At 38.2% G+C, this 27,869-nt stretch overlaps 1 protein-coding gene across 4 annotated transcripts in view; it reads left to right on the forward strand.

Annotated features, from left to right (window-relative positions):
- Positions 1-2,685: 2,685 nt before the first annotated feature.
- The window catches only part of fam49al (family with sequence similarity 49 member A, like), a 45,793-nt gene continuing 20,609 nt past the window's right edge, over positions 2,686-27,869 (forward strand). The window contains exons 1-3 of one of the 4 annotated variants that reach the window (XM_065294551.2): positions 2,686-3,086; positions 20,989-21,082; positions 25,670-25,750. In XM_065294551.2, the coding sequence (XP_065150623.1) occupies positions 25,681-25,750 (70 nt within the window). In that variant the 5' untranslated portion in view covers positions 2,686-3,086; positions 20,989-21,082; positions 25,670-25,680. Of the gene's footprint in view, positions 3,087-20,988; positions 21,083-22,846; positions 23,071-25,669; positions 25,751-26,219; positions 26,300-27,869 lie in introns of those variants that run through there. The other 3 variants (XM_065294549.2, XM_065294550.2, XM_065294552.2) reach the window with 3 other exon arrangements.

Genomic DNA, 27,869 nt, shown 5'->3' on the forward strand with positions numbered 1-27,869 from the left:
AGCACCTTTATTTTAAAGGTGTACCTCTGTGCACATATGAAATGTACAGTGTTAAAGGGACACTACACTTTTTTTGAAAATATGCTCATTTTCCAGCTCACCTAGAGTTAAACAATTGATTTTTACTGTTTTGGAATCCATTCAGCTGATCTCCGGGTCTGGTGGTACCACTTTTAGCATAGCTTAGCATAATCCATTGAATCTGATTAGACCATTAGCATTGCGCCAAAAAATAAGATATAGCTAGGAATTATACTCTCATTCCGGTGTAATAATCAAGGGCTTTGCATGCCGTACCACTTAGTAACTTTCAATGGCAGGGAACTATTTTTGGGCAGTGCGTAATATCATTGCGCCTCCTGCTGCCATGTATAGTTCCTAGCCTAGAAAAATCACAACTTTTAATTTTCCTTCGGTCTTAGTACACGATGTAACTACAGAAGAGTCAAGTTTTAAATAGGAAAAATATCAAAACTATTTGGTTATTTTTTAGCGTGATGCTAATGGTCCAATCAGATTCAATGGATTATGCTAAGCTATGCTAAAAGTGCTAGCACCAGACCCGGAGATCAGCTGAATAGATTCAAAAACGGTAAAAATCAAATGTTTAACTCTAGGGGGCTGGAAAATGAACACACTGCAAAAAAAGATTTTCAAGAAAAAAAAGTAGTTTTGTCTTGTTTTCAGTAAAAATATCTAAAAATTCTTAACTTAAGATGCTTTTTCTTGATGAGTAAAATGACCCATGGAAATAAGGCTAGTTTTACTGAAAACAAGACAAAAATACTAAGAATTATTTTTCTTGAAAATCATTTTTTGCAGTGCATATTTTCAAAAAAAGTGGAATGTCCCTTTAAGGCTCATTCACACAAAACACAAAAACTATAACAATCAACAATATTAACAATGACTATATTAAGTGCCACAATGAACAATAACATTATTTATTCGAAGCTTACTGTACACGTAATGAATTTTGATTGCCAATGTTTTATTGTTTATCTGCTGGAAAAAATGCATTGAAAGTACTGTTATTGCTCTAGTTGTGTAAAATGCTCTCAAGAGAGAGCAAGCAGTATGTCACAGTTCATCACTAAACCATCCAACAAGCATTGCGTTTATAATACGTCAAATAGCCGTCCAAACTCAGCCTAAACGTCTAGGTTAAAACAAGGCAAAATTTAGGCTGTCATTGAAGATTATTAGACGTCTAACCATATAAATAAATAAAATTAAATAAATTATTAAATTAAACCAAACACCTCATAATCACTGTTGACTTACATGATGGAATATCATACATCTTACAAGTTATTTTGGCTAAAACTTTTACGTTTATTTTGGCTAGAAAGGGTTAGTCATAGCTAGACTATATCGTGTGTATAGTGAAAAGAAAACTTTTATTAAAAAAATACAGATAATTTACTCACCCCCATGTCATCCATTATGTTTATGTCTTTCTTTGTTCAGTCAAGAAGAAAGGTGACGCGTTACATATGTGAAACGCACACTTGTGGACCATTTTAAACAATAAACTGACACAAAGACATTCATTAGTATCATTTCACATACAACAAAATCTGAACGGTCCTCTTTCTCCACACTTGTGAACACTGGAGCTGTAGTTTGGCATACGTCATGCGTGACCTTTCTACGTGATTCAGTAATGGGTAAGGTCACACTGGCGCATCACACGACTAGTGCTAGATGAGAAGTTGTTGTTAAAAAGTACTTAATTTGTTTGACGATTGTTTCACATTAGACCCTTGTGCCTCGGTTGGGATGATTTAGAGCCCTTTGAAGCTGCAAACTTTTGATGTCCACTATATGGAAGGTTTTCCTCAAAAAAAACTAATTGCTATACGACTGAACAAAGAAAGACATAAACATCTTGAATGACATAGGGGTGACTAAATTTGTATTCCTTTAACCTAGACGGTGAAATGACGGCTGTTGCTTGCTGGTAAGGCTTCAAAATTGGCCGTTTAATGTCTTGCCACGACTTCCTGTTTGATTTCCTACTAAACACAGGAAATGAAACTAAAGTTGACAAACACAGAATATTATTGACAAACAAACAGGAATTTATTTTGCCACCTGTTTCATTTACATACAAATTAATTAATTGATACACAGAATTGTGTTTATATGTAAAATCTTTATGATGTTCAAAGCAAATACTAAGGAATTTGGCTACTGCATTGTCCTGAGAAATTGTATTTTACATCCAACGCATCTTCATACCAATTTCAACGCATCGATTTGTGGTCCAGGGTGCCGTGCTAGACTCCATCTCATGTCTTCACCTAAACGTTAATGGTGGGCTCAAAAAGAGTCAGGCAGCAGACAATAGCCATTCTGTGCCACTTAGACATGGCTCATTTCACCATCACCACGGCAACTCATCACCGACCCTGGTCCTTCTTGGAGGGTCTCCGGCGATGTCACCCACCAAACCCAAACACATACACACCTGCCGGAGGAAAAGCGTCTACGTACTACCACCCATATGCACACAAACAAACAAACAGCTTGTGATAACTGTTCCCTCACAAGCTCAACCCCCTCAAAAGAGATGTCAGTTGTTAGTAAAGGGGGAAGGGGTGTAAAGGGGGATAGGCGAGCGGGGGTCTTTGTGAGAAGACGGGCGAGCGAGATAGAGAGACAGTGAGCGATATACTGTAGAGAGAGAGAGAGTGAGCGTTCTACTTCTCATAGATGAGCAGCTGCTAGGCAGACACTGTCTTGAAAGCAGAGAGACAGTGAGAGAGACCATTTGGTGCCCGAACGCAAACGAAAGCGAGCGAGCGAGTAAGAGAGGGAGGGGGAGAGAGAGCGAGAGAGAGACACACACACACAGCGTGAGGTTGTGGTTTAAGCAGACTCTAGCCGTGCATTTAGGGAAACCCACAAACTCAGCTCCCTGGGATAAAAGGCTCGATTCTCACCCATTTCTTTCATTCTTTAGATCCTCAAGAGGGCCCCCTGCTCTTTTTCTTTTCATTCTTTTATTTTATTCCCTCCATCCTTTCTCATCCTCCGGAAAGAGCCGGAACGCTGTGGTCTGCCTGAAACACATCAAGCCGGTAAGCGGGAACACTCTGCCTCTCTACCCGTCTGTTTTGTCTCTCAGTGTTTATTTCATTGTTCGATGTCTCAGTCATTGGATAAAATAGATACGGTAGACATGCAGCACGGCGGGCTGCGTTGCCCGAGCGATGCTGCACCGGCATCCGACGGTCTTTCTTGCGCTTGGATGCAGGGGAAGGAGAGAGAGGGATGTTCTAGTTTTCCAACCCTGAGAGCGGTCAGCTGGGGCTCGTCCTCTTTCACTGCAGCACATGACACCGTATACACACGTTGACAGACGCAAACGCTCACGCCTCGTAAGAATCTGCATTATCCAGTTGCGTTACACATGCATGCGCTGCGAGACAGACCGGCAGCTTTTTTTGCATTGGTAAGACTCATTAACACAGCCGATAGGAAAATCAATAGACAACCTTTTACGTTAACTAAGAGCAAGGTGCAGGGAAAACTGTGTATTTCCCATTCGGGGAATAATAGCTTGATGCTATCTGTAAAGAAATGGCATTTTATTCCCAGGTGACATTTGCGGAGGCATTCAGTGTAAGCAATAAACCACACATGGCTGCATGTGATGATAGGTGAACGCAAGGCATTGTGTTTCAATTCATAACCGAGAAAAGCATAGAGAAAAATGAATCAAAGGTTGAATGGAGAGATGAACCACTCCTTTTTCTATTCGGCACTCGCTGTCGTATACAGGAGGACATGCAAGAGGTAATTCACACCTGAGGGGGGAAAGAGGCAGATGTATGAATGAACCCCGAATATATGAGTCTGGTCATATGTGTCTACTGTCTGTGTGTGTGTGGCTGAGAGAAAGATACAGACGTAGGACACAGATGTGTTGAAAGACCACTTGCGTGTCCAAACAAAACACTTTGGGCGGCAACATAATATGTAATTTTCTGGTAAATGGATTTGCACGGGTGGTATCTTGCATGGGTAGTAACTGCGCAAAAGCATTGTTTACTGGATGTATGTAAGATTTCAGTACAAGATAGTATTCAACACTAAATCCAATATTTGCTTTAATTCAATATATATAACTGTTAAAATGCAAGTGTAGATATGAATTTTATGGCTAACATTATTTATCACACACTCAAAAAAGTCCTTAAATAAAATTTTATGAAATCAGATATAAGATGCGATATGAATGACATTTGCTTGTGTCAGTACTGCATATACATTTAACATTACTTTTAATAGGTGTGATTTTTCCCTCAAATAAGGAAAATCACACCTATTAGCAGTAATAGTCAATCTGAGCCTTAAAATGTATTAACTTGTCTGTTGCTAGGACACTCCCTTTGAACATTTTATAGGAGGCCTCTGATTGGCTGCGGCCAGTGATGCAGGTTCCTCACCACCCCAAATCTTTCCCGTTCGCCCATGGAAACATGCCTGTCTGTGTTTCATATTTCCCTTCTATCTTCCTTTCAATATGTAACTGTCTGCACTTTATCTCTGCTACAAACCTCTCATTTGCTTATCTTTCATAACATCGAGGCTTAACGCTATAGAGCCAGTGAGATGCAATCCTTTGTTGCACTCATATTTCTTACGATTTAATCTAAAATCAGATCTTTCGCTGTGTACGAAAAAACGCTGCCTATCTCCTATATATTGCACTATATTAGGCGTCTGCCATTTTGTAGTGTTGTCTGAAAACTAAGTGAGCGGCTTTTTACGCACAGTGCAGTCTGATTTTAAATGTGTACATTTGATGCACTTTTTCATATGATACAAAGTGAGATGAACACTTTGATGACAGGAATAAGTTGGAGATTATGCCACAAAGTTATGTTTATACATGACATACGTGTTTTTACTGACAGTTATTTTCTAAAAAGAAACATATTAAATATATGTAATAGACAGTAACTTATATTTTAAATATAATACATATTTTATTAAATATAATAAACATAATAGTAAAGAAACATGACAAGTTCTCTTTATTATCTCCTAATATAATACACATGACACATGGGACAAGTTTACCGTTTCACAGCACAACAATCCATACATGATATTAACGTCAGTGTCCGAAATCAGTCACTCATTATTGTTCACTTCTTTCCATATAGTGGTCTCAAATGTCATTCGGTATATAGGGAAAAGTGAAGAAGTGAAGAGTTTCGGACAAAGCATTCTCTATATTTGGCTTTTGCTTTACGCTACAAATTTTGCAATTTTGCGAACATTCAAACCGCCACATTGTGTAAGCGGGGTCATTGAAGGAGCTCGTAGATGGACAGTCACTGAGCGTGAAAATCAGGTGGGATTTCTGCTGAATTCATACCAAACGCGGTAGAGGCAGCAAAAACGCACTATTCGCGCGTAGTTGGACCTAAACATTTTAAGTTTACTCGCTTCAATCATGTGTGAAAGCCGCGCGTGAAATTCTAGTCATTCGAGACATTAATGCGGAAATTCACATCATGGGAGGGGCTTCTGCGACTCTGCTCACTTCCTGTAAGCATAGAGCAAGCTCCTGATTGGTTAACGCAGCGTGATTTTCCGCCAAAGTTCAGATTTTTCAACTAGACGCGCGAAGAAGGCAGATTCGCGTCTACCGCGTCATGCTAAATGCCTCATTCGCCCTGCGAGACCTCCAGATGCGTGTAAATATGTCTTTACATTGACTTAAATGTAAAGAGTTTTTGCTCTTTGCTCCCCCTACAGGTTAGAAGCGTAATTGTCCATTACCACTGTCGTAAATACTGCAGCATAGCTGGCTCTGATTGGATAAAGCAAGTTTTCAGTTTTCACTCAAACTACAGGACCGCGACCCGACGGTTGGAAACTTCTTTAGTGCGGTTTTGGGCGATAGAGGGCTGAAAAGCGAATGTGCCGTTCACCCTGTTTCGAGTGGATGAACGACTGAAACTTTTTTGGAAATGTTATTTTAGGTAAAAAAAACTCTTTGTTGTTGCTTTAACAATGAAATCATTCGCGCCAGCTGCACTATTCGCATTTGGTGTGAACACAGCATTAGTCGCTGAAACATCTTTGCTAACCTTGAGATAAGGTTCAGCTGACATCATCACAGCTTGACCCTACATGCATTATTACCTGTATATCAGATTTGGTTTATCCCATGATTGGGTAAATATTGGACAGAAACAACTTTTAGGTTATAAATAGAGATGCACTGATATCCAAATATATGTGACAATACCGTTATTCGATTACTTAGAATGATACCTATCGATACAGATAGATGCCAAAAGCTTTTTAATTTATTATGTCGTAAAACTGTAGTTCTGTTGTCATTGTCTCCTAATTATAAAATAAATAGCATTTATATGCAGATATTGATTATAAGTAGATACATCGGTGCATCCCTAGTTATAAATAAACATATGCTGGGGTTTATTTTAACCCAAATACTGGGGAGTTTCGATCCATGGTTGGGTAACTACAACCCATCATAAGTTTCTTTAACCCACCAGTTGGTTCTGTCCAATATTTACACAACCACGGGTTAAAACAACCCAATATTTTTTAAAGTGTATGAAGAGTAAAGACATCTTTTATACCTGGAGCTAGCTGTTAGCATTCCCATTCATCTCAGTGGGGATGCTCTGCTGCCGACGGACCCCTAAAAGGAATATGTCTGATCTGCGTGATGCCATCTTTGGAGTTTTGTCAGGTGTGTAAATGTCATGTGACCAGTGTGAAAGATAAAAAGATGCCTTGCTATGTTGGCAGTGCTGATCAGAAACAAAAGAAAGCCCTAAAGTGATATTGTAACGGTGCTACTTATTTCATGCTAACTAGTCACACTAGTAGGGAATGTGTGCTTAAGAGAAAATACAGTAAATAGGTGCATACATTGTTGATTTTTTTACCATCTGTCATAATTGAAATGAACCTGCCCTGCGATTCATATTGACGCTGATATGCTTTATGAAAGGCCTAATAGATTAACTGTAAAATCTGAAGGAACCTCAAGTCTTTATGTTAAACAACTTAATAATGCCAATAAATCAAATGTAACTCGATTTATTGGATTCCCAATTCTCCTCACATCATTTAGTTTTAAAATTAAAAAGTGGATTGTAAATGTCTCTACCACCAATCTCGGTAAAAAAAAAGATAACAGATTACCGAGTCGTCAGAAGTGTAAATGCACTCTGGGTTTTAACATTATCAACATTATCAGGGTTTTCATTATCATGGTTTGTATTCCTGTCTGATACCATCGGGTCCCTCTGCACATACATTTTAATGACTTACAAGAACAATATAACAAAATGTATCAATAGATTATGTGTCATATTAACGAAGTTTCAAAAGAAAGCTCAAAAATGGCCAGGTCAGGCTCTTTATCCGACTTTCTTCAATACTTATAATTCATTTTCAATATTTCATCGATATATACACTCACCTTAAGGATTATTAGGAACACCTCATCAAAAACCCATCACATGGCAGTTGCTTCAATGCATTTAGGGGTGTGGTCCTGGTCAAGACAATCTCCTGAACTCCAAACTGAATGTCAGAATGGGAAAGAAAGGTGATTTAAGCAATTTTGAGCGTGGCATGCTTGTTGGTGCCAGATGGGCCGGTCTGAGTATTTCACAATCTGCTCAGTAACTGGTATTTTCACGCACAACCATTTCTAAGAATGGTACTAACGGAAAAACATCTACTATGTGGCAGTTCTGTGGGCGAAAATGCCTTGTTGATGCTAGAGGTCAGAGGAGAATGGGCCGACTGATTCAAGCTGATAGAAGAGCAACTTTGACTGAAATAACCACTCGTTACAAACGAGGTATGCAGCAAAGCATTTGTGAAGCCACAACACGCACAACCTTGAGGCGGATGGGCTACAACAGCAGAAGACCCCACCGGGTACCACTCATCTCCACTACAAATAGGGAAAAGAGGCTACAGTTTGCACAAGCTCACCAAAATTGGACAGTTGAAGACTGGAAAAATGTTGCCTGGTCTGATGACTCTCGATTTCTGTTGAGACATTCAGATGGTAGAGTCAGTATTTGGCGTAAACAGAATGAGAACATGGATCCATCATGCCTTGTTACCACTGTGCAGGCTGCTGGTGGTGGTGTAATGGTGTGGGGGATGTTTTCTAGGCACACTTTAGGCCCCTTAGTGCCAATTGGGCATCATTTAAATGCCACGGCCTACCTGAGCATTGTTTCTGACCGTGTCCATCCCTTTATGACCACCATGCACCCATCCTCTGATGGCTACTTCTAGCAGGATAATGCACCATGTCACAAAGCTTGAATCATTTCAAATTGATTTCTTGAACATGACAATGAGTTCACTGTACTAAAATGGCCCCATCTTTGGGATGTGGTGGAATGGGAGCATCGTGCCCTGGATGTGCATCCCACACATTTTCATCAACTGCAAGATGCTATCCTATCAATATGGGCCAACATTTCTAAAGAATGCTTTCAGCACCTTGTTAAATCAATGCCACGTCTAATTAAGGCAGTTCTGAAGGCAAAAGGGGGTCAAACACAGTATTAGTATGGTGTTCCTAATAATCCTTTAGGTGAGCGTATATAGCTTTGCTTCTCTGTTATTATAGTACAAAACTGGGAAATGATATCTAGAATTGATGATTGATTTTACAATTCTCAAGATCACAATTCAAGTTCATTTTGGCACAAATCCTTCAAACAAATTAAACTCCATTTGCTCTTGGACTGCGTCAGCTTCAGTCCATCACATATACAATAGATTTGAGTTATTCAGAACTTTACAAGAGCTGTAAGAGGAAGTTTTAACAGTGCTTGAATGAGTTTACAGTGACCTGTGGACATGATTTGATTTCCGCTAAGGTGGTGGGTGACATGTGCTAGTATATATTTATATATACGGTATGATAGTTTGGCACCCCAGTATGTATTAGGCTTTATAGGAACTTAAAGCGTCATGAAACACTAACCAACACTTTATTTAGATATTAACAAAGTTAATTGTGTTGCACATAATAGAAAACAATGTAAGCATCTGTTAATTTTAACATTAGGAGAAAACTAGTAAATTTTTAGCTTTTTTGTGATATTTTTGATTTCCGGGTTTAAACTCCATATCGTGTCAATGTCACGGCCTGTGACATGGTAAAGTACAGTAGTACATCACAGCGCGTCAATGTCTCACTATTATTTATAAAAGACTTTTATTTTGTAACAAAAACACCCTCAACGAGGCAAACAATGACAATAATCAAACATAACATGGTAAGACATGACAAGACTCACACAACGGCGTCATAAGACACACAACTATCAGGCACAAGACATCAATGGCATTAAATAGGGGAGAAATAAAATAGGGAACGAGGACACACAGGTGAGAGGCATAAACTAATAATGAATAATAAACAAGGAAACAAGGGGGCGGGTCAAGACTTAAGACAGGAGAGCACAAGGTACACAAACTATAAACACCGGCCACGTGACTCTCCACACAAAACAAGACAACAGCAAGGGCTGTCATGACCTTATCACATGAAACACGTAAAAAGGCATACAGGGCTGGCAGGATCGTGACAGTATGTACCTTTAAATGCAAATGAGCTACTGTTCTTTGCTCCCTTGCCCAAAGAGCCAGTGAGCACCTTCAGTTAAAATAAATCTGATTCCTGTGAACGCAGACAATAGTATCTTACTTTGAGATAAAGTGTATCGTGGACAGCGTACAACTCGCTGAGGGCAGAAACTATGGTAATGCAGGACTGTCAGTCAGTGTCTGTGGGCGGGGATTTATCAAGTGTGACATCACATTAACAAGACAATTAAAACAGTATGTCTAATGAGACTGCTTTGGTTTAATTGGGATTAAAAAGGGAGAGGGTGGATTTTTGGGGTGGATCCAGTTGTAGGGTTGTTGTGTTCACACACTGCCAACACACATTTATGTCCAAACACTTTGTTAAAGTAGATTTTGCATAATAGGTGCTCTTTACAAAAATTTAAGTGTTCATGTATAGCTCAGTGGTAGATCATTGTGTTAGCATTGCAATATGTTGTGGGTTCAATCTCCAGGAGCACACATACTGATTAAATATGTACCCTGTGGTACCCGAAGTCACCTTGGATAAATCATCTACCAAATGCTTAGATGTGAATTGTGTATGATTAGACATTTTTAAGCATATTTTTCTTATCATTGGCAAATTATTTCTTGCTTTAACTTAAAATGACTTCATATTTTTGTTTTGTTTTCAGTACAAATATCTAACAATTCTTGAATTAAAGGTGCACTGTGTAACTTTTAGAAGGATCGTTTGACAGAAATGCAACATAATATACAAAACTATATTTTTAGTGCTGTATAAAGACCTTACATAATGAACTGTTATGTTTTTATTACCTTAGAATGAAAGTTTTTTATCTGCATACATCGAGGGTCCCCTTACATGGAAGTCGCCATTTTGTGCCACCATGTTTCTACAGAAGCCCTTAACGGACAAAAAGTTGTCTCCGATAATGACATGTTTGTCCTGTGGCAGCTACCATAGCTTCTCTATGTGTTTTGGTGAACGGTGGACTGAGCAATTCACAATCTCACTGCTAGATGCTGCAGAAATTTACACACTGCACCTTTAAGATTTTTTTCCTTGATGTGCAAAATGACCTCAGAAAAAAAGTCTTGTTTTTATACAAAAAAATATACAATTTAAGTGAATTTGTGCCTAAAACAAGCACAAAACATTCTTTATTTTTTAAAAATTGTTTAAGAAAAAGTTCCATTTTTTTTTACCCCATTGGCAGATTATTATTATTTGCTTGTTTTAAGCACAGATTCACTTAAATGTATGTTTTTGTCTAAAAATCCTATTTTCTTGGGTAATTTTGTGCATTAAGATAATACAATTTGTTTTAAGAATTTTAAGATATTTGCACTGAAAACAAGACAAAAATAGTTAGTAAGAAAGTCATATTTTGCAGTGTATACAATGTGTGAGATTTATACAAGCAGGGATTTGTTTTTTTGCAATGTGTTGTGAAACTTCCAAACAGTCCCACAAATGCATTTTTCTTAGATTTATTAAGGTCTATAAAGCACATTAAATAATTTGAGGTATGCACTGATTTTAAATACTGCAAGGTGAAACAATGAAGAATGGCTTTAAATGTTATGTGCCACTAATAGGCATTTTTTGTAGTGCAGATCACTTATAGCTCATATGAAGAGTATTATCATTATTTCTAATTAGAATCTGCAGTGATTAAAACAAGATTGAGACTTTTGTTTGGCTGAAGGGCTTTCAGTGCCACAGGGGAACTGATGGTGGTGCTGATTTCTGGAGTAAAGTTTCTCATCTCCTCCTATCTGTCTGTCAATGTGTTTCTCACACGTCAGACCAGGGAAAAAGGGTAGTCAGACGCAATCATTGACCTTTGGTCAAGGTAACCACATGGTCAAAACTATGTGTTTTGTTTTGATGGTCTTTTATCCTCCTCAAATAGTATAACCAGCAAGACTACCTTGGTCGACAAGATCTGCCACTTGGTCAATTGCTGAGCAAGACCAGCACCATAACTTCATGTTGGTCTTTAACTTTTAAGCCATCAGTTAAATATGTATTATAGGAGTTTATTAATGAGATGGCAAAGTGTTCGAGGTATATTTAGAGCCTGGTTTTGATCTATGACCCCGAGCAGGTGTGATCCACACAGGGAGTAAGCAAGCATAAGACAGTGAAATGGGTGATGTAGTCAGAAACTGGCGGTTTTGTGACGAGTTGCCAGAATGTCTCAACTGAACCAATGGCAGTAACTTTATAGGGTCTTTTGTGCATCTGTCTGATTAACAAAAAACCTCTTTGTTTTGCATTGCGTTAAGCAAAGGTTGTTGGGTTTAAATCCTAGGCAACACACCTACTGTAAAAAGCTCAGTAAGTCTTTTTGGATAAAAGTGTCTGAGTGTAAATGCATATGTAGCACGTGCCTGTCTGTTAGGGTGCATGGGTCATTCTTTTCCCCTAATGATGCTTTCCAGCTTGTGCCGACAAAACATCTGCTTAAAACTATAATAGATGCTCTCATGGGGATGTTCTGATTTTTAAAAACAAGAGATTAAGCAGTCCTGAGGCTGAGGGTACAATTTGGTCATTTATGGATGCGGATATTGGAGTTGTATTTTTATTAAGTGGAGAATTGAGCAAAACAGTGAAATCACAAAATCCATTTGTCTAATCCCAACTGTTTGATGTCGGTCATTGTTGAGCATAATGCTTTCCTAATCAGCCTCTAAAAATGCAATTAATCAGAAATGTCCAAAACCCAAAGGTTCATTTTGCTGTTTAATTAAATTCAAGCCATCAAAGGACAAAAACGATGTGAGGATCGCAGCGATCAAGATTTTTGTCTCCTGTTAGCCCTTGAGCAAAGGCACACAATGCTAATTTTTGAGAGACTGTACAATTTTCCGTTCCTAGCTTTATTTTTCCTGCTCGGCGGATGGAGGGATGGTGGGGGAAGGGTTCCCTTCCCTTTATCCCTCCCTACTTCTCTTCCTCTTCCCAGTTCCTCCATTAGCATGTTTTGCGGTTCCTCAATATTGGCGTGTGTGACAAGGGGCCGACCGCCACCATCCCCGTCAGCCGTAGCATCACATTTCCATTCACCCGGTTCATTCGGCACTCGTGCTGTCATTTTCAATCAAGTCCAGAAGCGAGCTCACCGTCAATACCGATTTCTCTGTAAAGACCTGCTATGCTAGGCTAATGCTGTCTCTGGACTGTGGCTGCTATAATGATGCCCATTAGCAAGGTGGACATCTCAGGAAGTGAAAAAAGCTCCAGCTCGTGCTAAAGAGACTTTCTCAACACAAGTTTACAAGAATTACACCACAAGCATCTGACCATTAAACAGAAGGAGGTTTTATACTCTTTGCTCTAGGCCACTTATTTTATTTTCAATTCAATATAAGTTTTCTGAGAATAAATTAACTACAGTACACTCCCAAAAAAGTGCTGGGTTGTTTAAACCAGTGGGGTAACTGTTTTGAAAAGTGATGGGGACAAAGGCTTAGTCAAATCAAAGAAAAACAATATTTTAAAGAGTACCAATCGATTCACGATTTAACATTTTTATTTGGTGTTTAAGTGTGTATTAGTAAATGTTAACGATATGCAAAAGGTACAAACCCCAAAGTAAACAATGACGCGAGTTATCGTCTCCAACGTAAATCTTTTTTCTTGGACTAAAACAAACACACGGATTGTAGGCAACAGCTTACTTCCTGGGATTGGTGATGTAGACAAGAACGAAATTATCCTAATTCCTCCAGCTTGGACTCACATCCTGTAAGTTAACTCCTGTTAGCATTGCATTGTGAGCGAGTCTTGAAAGGAGCGTCACATTTCCGCCTGACGTCAGAGGTATTCAGGCCAATCGCAACGTACAGATTAGCTGGCCAATCAGGGACACAGCGCTTTTCAGATCGATGAGTTTTGTACAAAATCAGTGCGTTTCAGGAAGAGAGGGAAACCTGGAGCTACGGAAAATGTACGGTATTTGGAAAATAAACCATAAACCACGCAAAAACACATTGTATTATACCAAATACAAAAAATAACATATTTTAGCAATGAAATAGGTGCACTTTAAAAATTATTTATGTAATAATTTGTAATAATGTTACTTAAAGTTGGTGGCGAGATGCCCTTTCGGTCCATCCGTTGGCTATTCCACTGTGATTTTTGACTTCGGCTCCCATACTATTTTTTCCCAAACTGTGTCGTCCAAGGGGAATTATTTGAGAAAGCGTTACACCTGCAGTGCATTACACATAAAACAGTTTATTCCAAAGCAGGGCTCTGAACCGGTTCAAGGAACGAAAACGAAAACCGGAAACGAACGAAATTTTAACAGGAACAAAAACGAAAACTAAAACGAAATCAATTTTAATCGTTCTGAACAGAAACGTTTATTTAAAATGACCATTAACCGGTTAATAACGTTATTTTATCGTTTTCTTTAATATTGTACTTATCAGTGACCAATCATGATTTGAACAGTACAACACGTGACTTTGACGCATCAAGCGTGAGTGACTTTGACACATAGCGTGAGTGAAATGCCCGCGCAGCAGTCATCGAGTCTCCGGCCCGATAGCATTTGTCTTAAATAACCACAAAGCTACCCATCAAATGTTCAGAGGTATGTTTAAGTTAAAACTTGCTTGGAAATATGAAGATGCAAACTGTAACTCAAAAAAGCCAGGGGAATTATACCACTGTCAATAACTTTTTAGATGGGTCGCCACCAAGAAATTCCTTTTCGTTATTATTCGTTAGTCTTAACAAGTCTGTCTGCAATATTGAAGGATGTGGGGGAGAAGTACAGTAGCCGGGAATCACTGAGGTAACTTACAGAGGCACATTTAACATAAACATCCAGCAGAGTATGCTGCGGTTTCAACCAGTAAAAGACATGGTTGAAAACGGGTCGTTTTTTTCAGCTGTTTATACTTAAAATGAATGCAGGTATTTCTTTTGTGGTTTTAACAATTAATGAAATGTTGAAGTTTAGTTATATAATGTGTTATGTTATTATTTTTGTGTGAAAATTAGTCTGTATGCATGCATTTGTTAAAGTATAGCCTGAATTAAAATAACGTTATTAACCGGTATTCTTTCTAAGTAAACCGTTTTCGGAACGTAAATGTTCAATGAGGAACGCAAAAACGGAAACGTTAAAAAAATCGATTCTGCTCGGAGTAAAACGATTGATAATTTTTTTCGTTTTTAAGCCCTGTTCCAAAGAGTAAAATTGACACTTGTTCATTGCTTCATATGTTTATTGTGCTTGGACACTGGATGCGCAAGCAATGCATTTATAGCACGTATTAAGTACGGGTTTATTGTGCGGTCATGTATGGGCAACCGGCACATTTACAGTGTGAATGAAGAATGTGTTCATTTTGCTTTCACAGCGATGCCATAGATGAACCTTTTTTGGTTCCTTAAAGAACCATTTAGACAAAAAACTCTTAAGTTTTTCTATGGCATCGTGAAACACCTTTATTGAGTGTTGAGACTATACAACAGCAGCCATATTTCCATCACCATGATTTTCTGCACATTTTGAAGTTTAACATTTTTTCCAAATTTCCATCACAATAAAAATCCCGTAATTGCAAAAAAGGCTTTTACGCTCGCTTGAGGTGTTTTTTGACTTATGCGAAAAGAGTAAATTAAAATAATGAGAGATGGAAACGCATTTGCCGAATAAATTCTGACGTAGCGAACAGCATTAAACCCACAAACTGATCGTCTAGCGGTATCAGCTGATGTTGTCTTTACCATATATGGGGCTTGACATCGTCTTAATGCCTTTGCTGCTTGAGCCTGCATCAAAAATTATGCATTTCTTTTTCTGTGCACAGCAGTCAGTTTGGCAATTAGAAGCCTTCACTGCCAATAAATGTATTATAACTTGCCCAATCGTAACTAAATGGAGTCCTGTCTACATTTTCTAAGTTTGCCTTGTTTTATTTACTGTTGGTTACTGGTTACAAATACCACCACCATTCACACTAACAACTTGATGGAAACGCACCTAATTAGCATTTGTTACGAATTTTGAAAATAATCGCTTTACGTTTGAATGAAAACCCAGCTAGTAAGAAGCAGTATGTTTATACAAAGAATATAGCAGGTAGTTGTAAAAATGTAATAAACATTAATGATGGCAATTATGGGGAATACTATAAACAATAATGATTTTTGCCATAATCGTGCAGCCCTACCATAAGATATTTTAATATTATTCAGTTAAACCTATCCATTCATGACAAGAAAAATAACAAAAAACTACTGAAAGGGAATGAATGTGTTTGTGTTCTCCTCTACTTTTTTATTTAAAATATTGGTGGGTCTTGAGATCGCCTGTCGGGTTGAAAACGTATGGAAACCCCTGATATAGACTACAATGCACAAGCAAGATTTAAAAAGTGTGCATATTTGCATATATATTCATTACTTATATTATGTATATTGCCAAATAACGTAGGGTGCTTTGAATATTTTGAGATGAGTTTTGCATCAAATTGATTTTTGTTACGCAATGGATGATAGCAACAGCATAACAAGGACAACCATGCATTTTAGACGTTAATGGACCCTAATACAAACCTACCACAAGAATTCATTTTAAATGTCTTCCAAGCGGTCGGGACACAATCAACTTTGGCATAAAGTGGTGGGGACATAACCCCCCACGCAAAGTACGCCTATGGTTGGATAAAATATCCACAACCCAACCACACAGGTTCAAATTAACCTAGAGAATGTCCAGATTTTACCCTAGAGTATGTCCAGGTTTTACCTAACCATGGATATTTTCAACTCAGCGTTAAAATATTAATATTTTATATAACGGCTGGGTTTGTCCCTTTTTAAAGAGCAACTGTTTTATTGCTAAAATGTTATTTTGTGTATTGGGTGTAATACAATATCTTTGCGTAGTTTATGGTTAAAAAAATCACATTATTTTTCACATACCGTACATTTTTGTTGCTCCAGATATCCATGCCTTCCTCAAACACTCTGATTTTTTGTCCCAAATTGTCCAACTAACCAGTACGTTTTGATTGGCCTGAATACCTCTGACGTCAGCCAGAAATGTGACGCTCCTCCTTACCATGTTTTGAAGATTAGCTCGCAATGCAATACTGGCAGGAGTTAATATCATCTTTACTACTTTATTAATGCGAGTCAAATCTGATCCAGAAAATGCAGTTGACCAAGCTGATCGATAAACTTTGCCAACACAGCTTGAGCAGAATAGCTCGCATCATCATCTACTTTGGCATTTTTACCTTTTGCATATTGTTAACATGTTAACTTGAATCGGACGATAGTTGCTCTTTAACCCAGCATTTTTTAGGGTATAGGCATGTACATAGAAAAGGCGTCAGTATGCCATGACTGTGACACTTTTTGCTTTAACATGTAATAAAAAATCATGTATTCTATAAAAAAGTAATGTTAATATGTTAAATCTTAAATAATAATAATAATTTAGTTGGCAGAATGTTTCGCATAATGTCGACCAAATACAGTTTGGTAGTGATGCACCGATGTATCGGCCGCCGATATTTATCGGCCGATTTTTGATGAATTTGAAACCATCGGCATATCGGCAATAGCACGAGAAAAACAATCGGTATCGGCCTATTAATTAACTGCATAAAGAAATCCATTATATGTAAAAAAAAAACGAGTTAATGTTGTTAATAAAATAAATGCTGAACAGCAAAAACCACCTTTGAAGGTTGTCATGCTGTCTTATTATATTTGTTTTAGCTTAATTTGTGTCTCTCTTATTATGTTGGTCAGTTGAATGTTAATTAGATCAAATCCATTTTCAGTAAAAATAATTTGATGCAGAAATACACTAGCAAAAGACCAACTGTATAGTATTGTATACAAGTGTTTAATATCGGTACCGGCATCGGTATCGGCCAGAAGTTGTCTGTTTAAATCGGTATCGGTCCAAAAAAATCCTATCGGTGCATCCCTACAGTTTGGTATTAACTTATAAATCAACATATTGATAAAAAATTTAAACACACAATTATATGATAGCTTACCTAGTTACATTTTATACTGAACACCACAAAAACCTTTTATCAAATGGATTTTATTTAGGGAAGTAAGATACTTCAATACTGTAATACTACGCTATTATGTTAGAATGAACTGCAGTTAACAAGTGCTGTCTGTGGTTGCTTTTGTCTTTCAGTATTCTGTTCATATTGTTCATATGAGCTTTTCTGTTTAGAAACAAAGGAACCATTTGGTAACAAGTTTTTTCTTACAAAAAACTTTTATTGCAGCTACAGAAAAATGCTCTTGAACCAGCATCAGTATTAAAAGCATCAATTTTGCGCCTTCTCTGCATTTTTTTCTGAATTTTTTGACAAAAGCATATGGAATGATGTGTGCCACCATAGCATAAAGCTATTTACAGTAACTATATAAATCTTTAAAGAGCACATTTCACAAGAATTTTTTTAGATGTCAAATAAATCTTTGGTGTCCCAAGAGTACGTAAGTGAAGTCTTAGCTCAAAATAACATATACAGGTAGATAATTGATTATAACATTTTAAAATTGCCACTTTGTAGGTGCGAGGAAAAACGTGCAGTTTCGGGTGTGCACTTTTAAATGCAAATGAGCTGATCTCTGCACTAAATTGCAGTGGCGTGGTTGGATAGTGCATATTAAGGGGCAGTATTATCCCGTTTTGACATCACAATTTTTGAAAGATTTCAATTACCTATTTTAACACATGCTTTCAGAGAATGGTTTACCAAAACTAAGTTATGGGGTTGATCTTTTTCACCTGTAATCTGCAATCACGTTCACTTCCCATGTTATTATGATTTTCTCTCTGTATTTATGGACTACCTCACAAAACTGAAGAGCTCAATAAGTGTAAATGGACCAATTAATAGGCTAAAACTTCATAGTAATGCCTCGCTTTCAATAGTAAAGTGCAAAAAAAGTATCTCAGAAAATGTATGGGGTTGTTGTCCTGCTAAGTGGAGTAAAGATAGATCATTGTCCAAAGCATTAGCTTATCTTTGCTAAAACAACTTCAAGATCCATCTACAAAACTGAAAGCGAAGTAAACCATCTGTTCTGCAAACTGGAGAGTTCATTATCATAATGCATGTCCTTTAAATAAAGTCCTTTTGATCTACTGCAACATTATTAGGATGTCACTGGCAAAGGTCAGAGTTCAGAACGATATGCTTGACCTTGCTTTGTGCACCGTGACGTGAGCATCAGTCAGACCAACATGGGACAAATCATGACACTGTGACATTTAAACGCACTTGGTATGGTTTGATCTATGCACTAGATCCCAAAGACATTTTTTTTTTAGGTCCCAGGTGATTCTCCTTTCTTAGCCGTTATGTCTGACTTCCCCAAACGCTGCATCGATGTCAAGTGCACATGAGCTGCAACAAAACACACAAAGCACACAATATGAAATTATATACTGTATATGAAAAATGAGATACAGATGACCAGATATAGTTTCCACATGAAAACTGTTAATGTGTAAATGGCACTGGCCACACAATAGATATGAAGTAGGTTGTTGAAATCAGTCATAAGCAAAAGCCTTGAGGGTGCACACATGCTCCCTTTAGATTTACGAGGGACATTGCCGCATAATGCATTGAGCTAACCTGGCTCCTTATCTGAAGTGTTGTACTCCAGTTTGTAGTGCGTTTGTTGGATGCAGTGATAGATTGGTGGCCGTGCCATTTAGGAAATTAAGATTGTGACCCGTCAAGAAAGCTATCTTACAATCCCTCTTTAGATGTTAATAATTAAGCATCTATTGGTTTTGTGTGTCTTGCACAAACAGTACAGTATATAAGTATAATGTAAGCAAGACAGAAACTACAAGAAATCAGTTGTCAATCAGTATTGCTTTTTTGTGACCAATTAAAAAACACTTGATGTGATAATGTACATAGGGTGACCATACGTGCCATCCTTCCCGGACGCAGGGGCGCCGCTAGCAATTTTGGGCCCTATGAAAAAATAGGGGGTCGGGCCCCCACCATACCCATACAATCCAGGATACTGGCCAGGATTTCGGTGCGTCTTCCGGAAGTCGTATTTGTTGACTGACTGCATACGCCATTCAGTTAAAACATAAGACATGCAATCGTAGTTTCATTCTTACCTTAAAATGTAACGGTTGCTTTTCTGTAATAATAATAATAATAATCCTCTATGACGTATGCAGTCGACAAATACGACTTTCGGAAGACGAACCCGAAATCCTGGCCAGGACCCGTCCAGGAAGAATGGCAGGTATGGTCACCCTAATGTATAGCTACCTTAGATGCCTACTTTTCTACATAAAATGTTTATCGAAATAGGATTTATACAAAATTGTCACTCATGAAATATTCAAAATTATAGAATAGATCTGTAAATGACTAATGTCATCTCAATTTAGTTAAGATGTTAATGAAATTGATGAGATAAGCATAACGTTACACCCAAAACACATCCATTATTTATTACAAGAATAGGAACAACCCTTTTAGACTGTGTGCTAGGCGCACAAACCATTTTTCTCGTTGTTAAATTGGCAAAAGTGGATTTGGACACACCCTTGTGGACCATGCGCTTAGATCGTTAAAATAGGTGTGTGCCAAAGTGTCAAAGACCATAATTTCTTGTTGAGATGACACACTCATCCTCACTACGGCACGCCCCTTCAGCATTGTTTAAGCCTCTTGTTCACACAGAATGCTTTCCGTGTATGCTAAGGCAAGCGTCCTCTTTACAGGAGCGATCCCAGAACATTTACGGGACGTGTTTGTGTTCACACAGAAGCCTTTCAGCCAATTTTATGGAAATTTTCTGGGACCAAAGTGCTGTGTGAATGAGGTTTGGGAGTGAGTGCAGTCTCCGGTTGTTCCAAGCAACTTCTGTCACCACATTGAAAGGCCGTGAATGGTGTTGGTCGTTTTATCGCTCAGAGCGCTCCTGCAAAAACATATATGGCGCGAGAGGAGGCCAAAATGCGAGCCGTTCAGCACGGATAAACAGGGGTAAAGTATGACCCAAACATGTTCTGGGTTGTAATTTAACCTATGCTGGGTTGTTTTTACCCACTGTTGGGTCAAATCGAAACTTTTTCATTTAACCCACTGGTCAGGGTTGTCTCTTTTTGACTCAACGCTGGTTTGAAAATAACCCTGCATTTTTAGAGTGCAGGCAGTAAGAGGTCATACATGTCATGTTTTTCCTTTGTATTGTTTTTTCATTTCACCCCATGTCTCTTGTTTTGCCATTTTGTATCGAGCCTTTCTCTCATTCATCCTAACTCTCTTTTTATTTCCTGTGCTTTCTTTCAGACAGTGAAGACCGATGCTGTGACACAACAGGAGAAACATACAGGCTCTCTCATTTGATGCAGTGAATTGCTACGTGAGGAAAACGCAAGCAAAGGTAGAAACCTTTACAACAGCCATAAGGCATCATGTGTGATAGAAATATATACATTAAAATGACAAACATCCAACTCGACATTGGTCTTAAATCAGGATCACTTTGATGTGTGAACAACATTAAAAATAGCTCATGCTGTACGAACAGATGCCATGTGGACTGCACATTTATTTTCATGATTTCCAGCAATGCCTGTTTATAGCATCTCCCACACACTTCTTTATCTGCAATAATAAAACATAATAGGTTATTTAAGGATACATTGTCATACACTGTCAGAAAAATGGTCTCTAGCTGTCACTTGGACAGTACCATAGACTCTAAAAAAAGATGGACGACGCGACATTGCCTCCCTCCATTGTAATGTATTGAAGCCAAAAATGTCCGACCATGGTCGCCGCCATGTTACGTAAAAATGTCAGTTTGGAGCCAAGGCATGCGCAGAAGGAATCGTCCATGGAGCCAGAGGCGGAGCCGCGGTATCAAACTTCCGCCCAAACGCTGGCGCGACCAATTCAACCACGCCAATCATAACGACACGCCCCATTTCTATAGCATCAAATTATTAACTTATCACAAAAATGAACACTTGAACATATATCAGCTTGATAACAACTACTTGAAAGGACCAAAACCGTCTTTCGGAAACCTTTATTGGAAGTGTAAATATTTTTTTTATTTATAGCCGAGTCCCATTCGTTTGAATGGAGAGGGCAGGGTTTATGACTTGTACTGCAGCTAGCCACCAGGGGGCGATCACTGAGCCAGAGGCTTCACTTTTCAAGACTTATGAGGCACACCCGGACAGTACCCATTAAAATGTCCTAAAATGTACCACGAAAGCCAAAGTATAGTCAATTTTTTAGGTGGATGCGCAATTGTCTGTACACGCACCGCCGGATTTTGCGTACATTGTACGCGTAGGTCGTGCATGCATGCATCTACAGGAGAATGTAGTATGTAGCCCTGGAGATGCATTGGATTTTATCGCAATGTGCATGCATCGAACATGCAAAAGAAAAAAAACTGTATATACTTCGGCCTTTATACATTTGGTGCCAGTATGTACCTTTGAGGTACAGTACTAATATGCACTCCTTGGTACCAATATGTACTTATGAGGTACTAAAATGAACTCTTTAGGTGTAAATGTGTACACTGTTAATTTTGAAAATGACAGCTAGGGACCATTTTGTCTGACAGTGTAAATATGCACGGGTCTAGACGGCTCCAAGCTGACCAAAGAGAGGGACGGTCTGAGATTGCTGCATAAGCACAAGTTTTCGCTTCAGTTTGTGTTTCGGATTGAGGCGGTGGCTCATTTTTAGTCGGCCCAACGAGGGTCACTTCCTTATAACTATCAACAGAGTTTCTGTCTTCAAGCACACTGAGGCTGCGTGTTCTCAGCGTAGCAAAATATCTTCATTTGAGTTTCTTAGTTGAGTTCGAAATGTAACTTCAATCAGAAAGCTTTCTTCAAGGCACAAACATATACATAATAGTAACAAGAGCTTTCACAGTAAAGCACAAACTAATTGGCACGCAATTTAAATTGAGCAGAACGGATGTCTCTAACACAGGAAACTTCATCTTCAGTCTTTAAGGCGTGGGTAAACCACTGCACTAGTATAAGCCATCCTTTTTTCTAACCTTGTCACCCCACACCAAAACCACACACACAAACTCACAATGGCACCTCAGAGAAACCGTTTCACCAGGCTGAATTAATATAAGCCGTCCCTTTAAATAGCAATAAGAATAGAGAAGTGTGAAAGAGAGATGTTGAACGCAGAGCTGCAGAGAGGATCGCTGGCGAGGCTGACACAGTTCCTGTGGGGCTTTACGCCACGAGTCGCATTGAGACAGACTCACAGGACAAATATACAAGATATATATTACATATACTGACGTAAAAGTCAAGAAATAAGAATACTAGGGCGTGAGAATCTAAGAGAGGTTGGAAGAAGGAAAGTAACCATTGTTGGCTGGTGAGTAATGGGAGACGATTGAGCTTTGTGCTTTTTATTGGTAGATGATAGATGCAGATGCATAGAAACCCAGTTGTTGGGTTTGTCCATACTGTGGGTTAAACAATACACTTTAAAAGTGTAAATAGGAAGATAGATAGACAGATAGAAGTCAAATTGTATGACTCGATTTCTGTAGCGGCAGGTGACTCTAATAGAGAGACTGAATGTCTGGTACAGTAGATGATGAAAGTCTCAGATATAGAGAGCGAGAGAGAGAAAGAGAGAGAGAGAGGCAATGTGGTCCAGCCATGGAAACAGGGTTTTACTGATGGTTGCCAGGAGACAGGAGAAGGGGGATATACTGCATCTTAAGTGATAAACAGGCGGAGAGGAGCCATCTTTGCACTGTGCGTTAGAAGATCGAAAGAGTCACAGAAATTACAGATCTGCTTCCTATTTTCTCAAAATGTCCTTAGATTTTTGTGGCATGAGATTTTGTGTTATTGGAGCTATGATAAACCCTACCAGTGTTCTTGATACCGTTGTGTTTGCTATTACTGTCTGTGCCATTACCCTTACACTATTGATCTCAAGCTTATTGCAAAATGCTTGACAGTTTTTTTGGCTAATGCATTGGTTTTTGTTTCTGTCACGTTACAAAACGCCTGCTAATGATATCATTCGTCCAATATCCTGCTTCAGATTAAACCTCAAATGTGTTTAGTTAGCTATGATTGCGCAGCATTTTCACTTTCAGTATAAACCGAAAAACGACTTGTTGCTAGAAACTTCATGCCTAACCAGGAGGACACATGGGGTTAAAGGGATAGTTAGCCCAAAAATTATAATTATATCGTCATTTAGTCTGGATTTACACTGCATGTCTTGATGCCCAATTCCGATTTCCGAATCAGCCTTTTTTGACGACCCGCTTACATCAGCTTTTAAAAGCGACTCGTATCCGGCATCTGCATTTACTCTTAACACTTTGCAAAACAATTCAAGATAGACATAATGATGCGTTACAGCTTAAACCACAGAGGAAATAAAATGTTGCGAAATGCAATGGACACAGACAAAATGATTATACAAGATTATAGAGACTTATTTATGTAAAACTTCAACATTACTCCACTAAGCGAAGCCGTCGTCCTCCATTGCGCTGCTAAGAAGTGTCATGTGATCCCACAGTTGATTTCATTTGCCAGTGTCACATTTTTAATGTCTTGAAATGGGAATTTCCAATCTGTCCGCTTACATTGCAGACGCAAATGCTTGTATCCGATTCATATCCGATTTGTTGAGGCCTGAAACTGATTGGAGAAAATCGAATTTTATGCGCTTTTTCCTGCTTACACGTTTGTGCGTCATAACCGATCTACATGAAATAGTTCAAAGTTCAGTTCACAAATTTTAAAATGAACTAGTTCAGTTCATATTTCAAAATTTTGAACTAGTTCACAGTTCTAAAAATGAACTAATTTATAGTTCTTTTTTCCCATTTTTTTCTAATTATTGCAATTATAGCCCATTTAGAACCACAGACAGCAATTATTTTATAGTTTTAACACTGAAGCTAAATGCGTCAGATTTCATCTTCATATCCAACTTTAAACCCTTATCCAACCAGGGTTTACATTAGCATTGACTGTCTTTTAAGAGGGGTCACACACTGGGCGAGAAGCGCGGCGTTGTGTGTAGGACATCTCGCACACCACACGTGCACGTTAAAAAGCGTGAGCTTAGTAAGAGTCTATTTCAAGATCCAGTATATGCGTTAGCAGCCTATGTTAATCGTTAACGATTTGGGACAAATATGATGTTATTTAATGTTAAACTGAGTGGCACGCTCTGGCGCGTTAACGTCTGAAATATGAACGAGTTCAGGAACTTTCGTTCAATGAACTCGCTCGGGCACAACACTGGCCGTACTGATCCGCATATTGAACCAAATCTGAATAAATATCTTCATCCTGCTGAACACAAATGAAGATATTTTGAAAAATGTTTGTAACAAAGCAGATTAGGGGGCACCATTCACATCCATAGTATAATTTTTCCTATTATGGAAATGAATGGTGTCCCTGATCTGCTTTGTTACAAACATTTTTCAAAATATCTTTGTGTTCAGCAGAACAAAGACATTTATATGCGTTTGGTAAAAAAATTTTTTGTTGAACTATCGATTTAATGTGAGCTCTGTGTGCTCTGTTACATAAACTGTACCATGAATGCAATTCTTTACTTTTCCCTATCTATATTCGCCCACAAGTGCTGCATTGCAACAAAAAAAAGTAAACAGTGCAGTCTAAAACATTGTATGCTGGGTTTTTTCAAAGTAGCGTGTGGTGAAAAAGGGACAAACCCAGAAAATGTTTATATTGGACCCAACAATGTTTTTTTATCTTATAAAGAAAATAGCATCTCATCACCATTGCCAAAATGGTGTAAAACTTAGGTAAAAATAATGTTTTAATTCATTAACTCTGAAATTATTTGCATACCCCATTGGAAAAACTTAGATAAGGCCAGTTTTGCACATTCCAGAAGTATTTTCTGATTATGAATGACTAGGTTGCATTGCCTTGTACTGTATGTATTTGTTTCCCTTGTTCAGGTTTGCCGGCCATGGGGAACCTCATTAAGGTCCTTGGCAAGGATTTAGAAAACTGTCCTCATTTTTTCCTGGATTTTGAAAGTAAGTGTTTCAGTGGTGTAAGGTGTGTGTATTTGTGTGTGTGTGTGTGTGTTATTGGAGATGGAAGTTGTATCAGGGTTGGAGCATGGACGGCAGGTGCAACCCATCCTGTTATGTAGATGGTGACTGGCATTAATACAGAATGGTTATCATTGATTTTTTTTTTTTTTTTTGGGAACCTGTTCTTTTTGCACTTTCAAAAAGAGGTTGTGCACTACACCACCAGAATTTCATTCATGCATTCGAGAGAAGAGAGCAAAAAGAACAAGTTTCAGTGTTGATCCATGTGCCATTGCCATCATCCGACTCAAAGACAGTCCATCCCACACCCTTCGCCCTGTACATCCCCACCCAGACTCCACACACACACACACACACACACACACACACGAACACACACACCCGACACCAGAGACACAACTGCCTCACCTCCCATGACCCACGTGCCTCTCCCTTCTCTCTGTTCCAGGGGGATCATGGGAAATCTCCTGAAAGTGTTGGCTTGCAGCGATCTTGAGCATGGCCCAATAGTTTTCCTTGACTTTGAACGTGAGACCATCAGCTTCTTATGTTTTGAGTTTGTTTTTTTTCCCTTTTAATCATGGTTCCTCTTTAACCACTGCCCTCTACATTTTTCACTTCCTGTTCCCCAGCCATCCCTCTGTTTGTGCATTTTACATACATTTTACGCACATCTCCAGGCAAGGCCATCCTATGAATGCCAAGCTTTTTTAACACTTTAGGGTGGGACAGAAAACAATCACGATGACTTACTGCCATTATCTCCTATTTTCTGCCCTAACCCTTTGCAGATTTGTAATGTGTGTTGGCTCTCTGTTTATCGTTGTGCATCTGAATGTGTGTGAGTGTGTATGTGCATTATTAACCAGCCTTAAGGATTTAAGGAAGTGGGAATGGAAGCTGCCTTGTGAAAGGGGAGCCTCAATTTCCTTGTTCTCTGATGTTGTGTTCCCTTTTAACTCTTACCTAAGCACTTCTCTCTGTCCTTAATGACACCTCTAACAGATACATGCCTAACCTCACCTCTATTACGGTGGTAATAAAACTCTTCAACTGTCAACTGTGAACCATAAAAACTGTGTGAGAGTGGCTGTTGTCCAGTTTTTAGAATAAAAGTTTGTACAAAGCATGTTATTTAAATTGGTAAAATTTAATGCATTGCAGCACAGCACTGAGCTTTATGTCGTAATCTGTAATTTAACCCTGACTTGAGATATAACATCATGTAAAGAAAAATCATCAAAAATATTAATAAAAGTGGACAGCAGCCCCTCTCTTGATCTGGACGGTTCATAATATATGTGAGAGTAAAGTTATGGTCACCTCTGTTACACAGCTCTGGTTTAAAACATAAAAGCTAAGAAATGGAAGATTTAAAGAAATGATCCATGATTAGGTCAATTTGACTGAAATATATTATAAAATTGTACATGGTGTTTATTAAAAATGTCAATGTGGGGAAAAGGAAAACTAACATAAATGTTTGCTTTAATTGTGAAGTCAATTTCAAACAAATGTTTTTGATTCTTAAGAAAAGATCTTGTAAAAAACACTATGATGTATATTATATATTTGAAATTAAACATATTATAATTATAATACATAAAAGTTTTATTAATATTATAAAAAAGTTATAGTAAAACTTTAAAAAACTGTAAAAAATAAAACGCTGGATTTACTTAAAAATATAGTGCATCATTTTTGCATACTTTCTTTTTAAGTAAGTTTTACTTGAAATATTAAACAATTGCATGAGTTGCTCAAAATTCCATGTAATACTTGGTAAAAAAATGTTTTTAAGTAAATCCAGCCTTTATTTTTTTCAGTGACGCTTCCGTATTAATAGCATATTGGCTGTTTATTATTACTTATAAAGCACATACAAATGCATGACCATATTCTCCATCCCTTAATTCTGCCTACACTTAAATGTGCCCTAAGCGAATTCACACGTTTTAGGCTATAAAACATTTTTTGTTTCATACAGTAAACATCTCCTCACTATCTGCTAGCTGCCCGTCTCCTAAACACACTGTCTCTGTAGACAGCCCAGGCTTCACAAACTGCAACAAAAACACATTGGTCAAACCTACCACCA

Source organism: Paramisgurnus dabryanus, chromosome 19, assembly GCF_030506205.2.
Source record: "Paramisgurnus dabryanus chromosome 19, PD_genome_1.1, whole genome shotgun sequence".
In the NCBI taxonomy this organism is placed as follows: Eukaryota; Metazoa; Chordata; class Actinopteri; order Cypriniformes; family Cobitidae; genus Paramisgurnus; species Paramisgurnus dabryanus.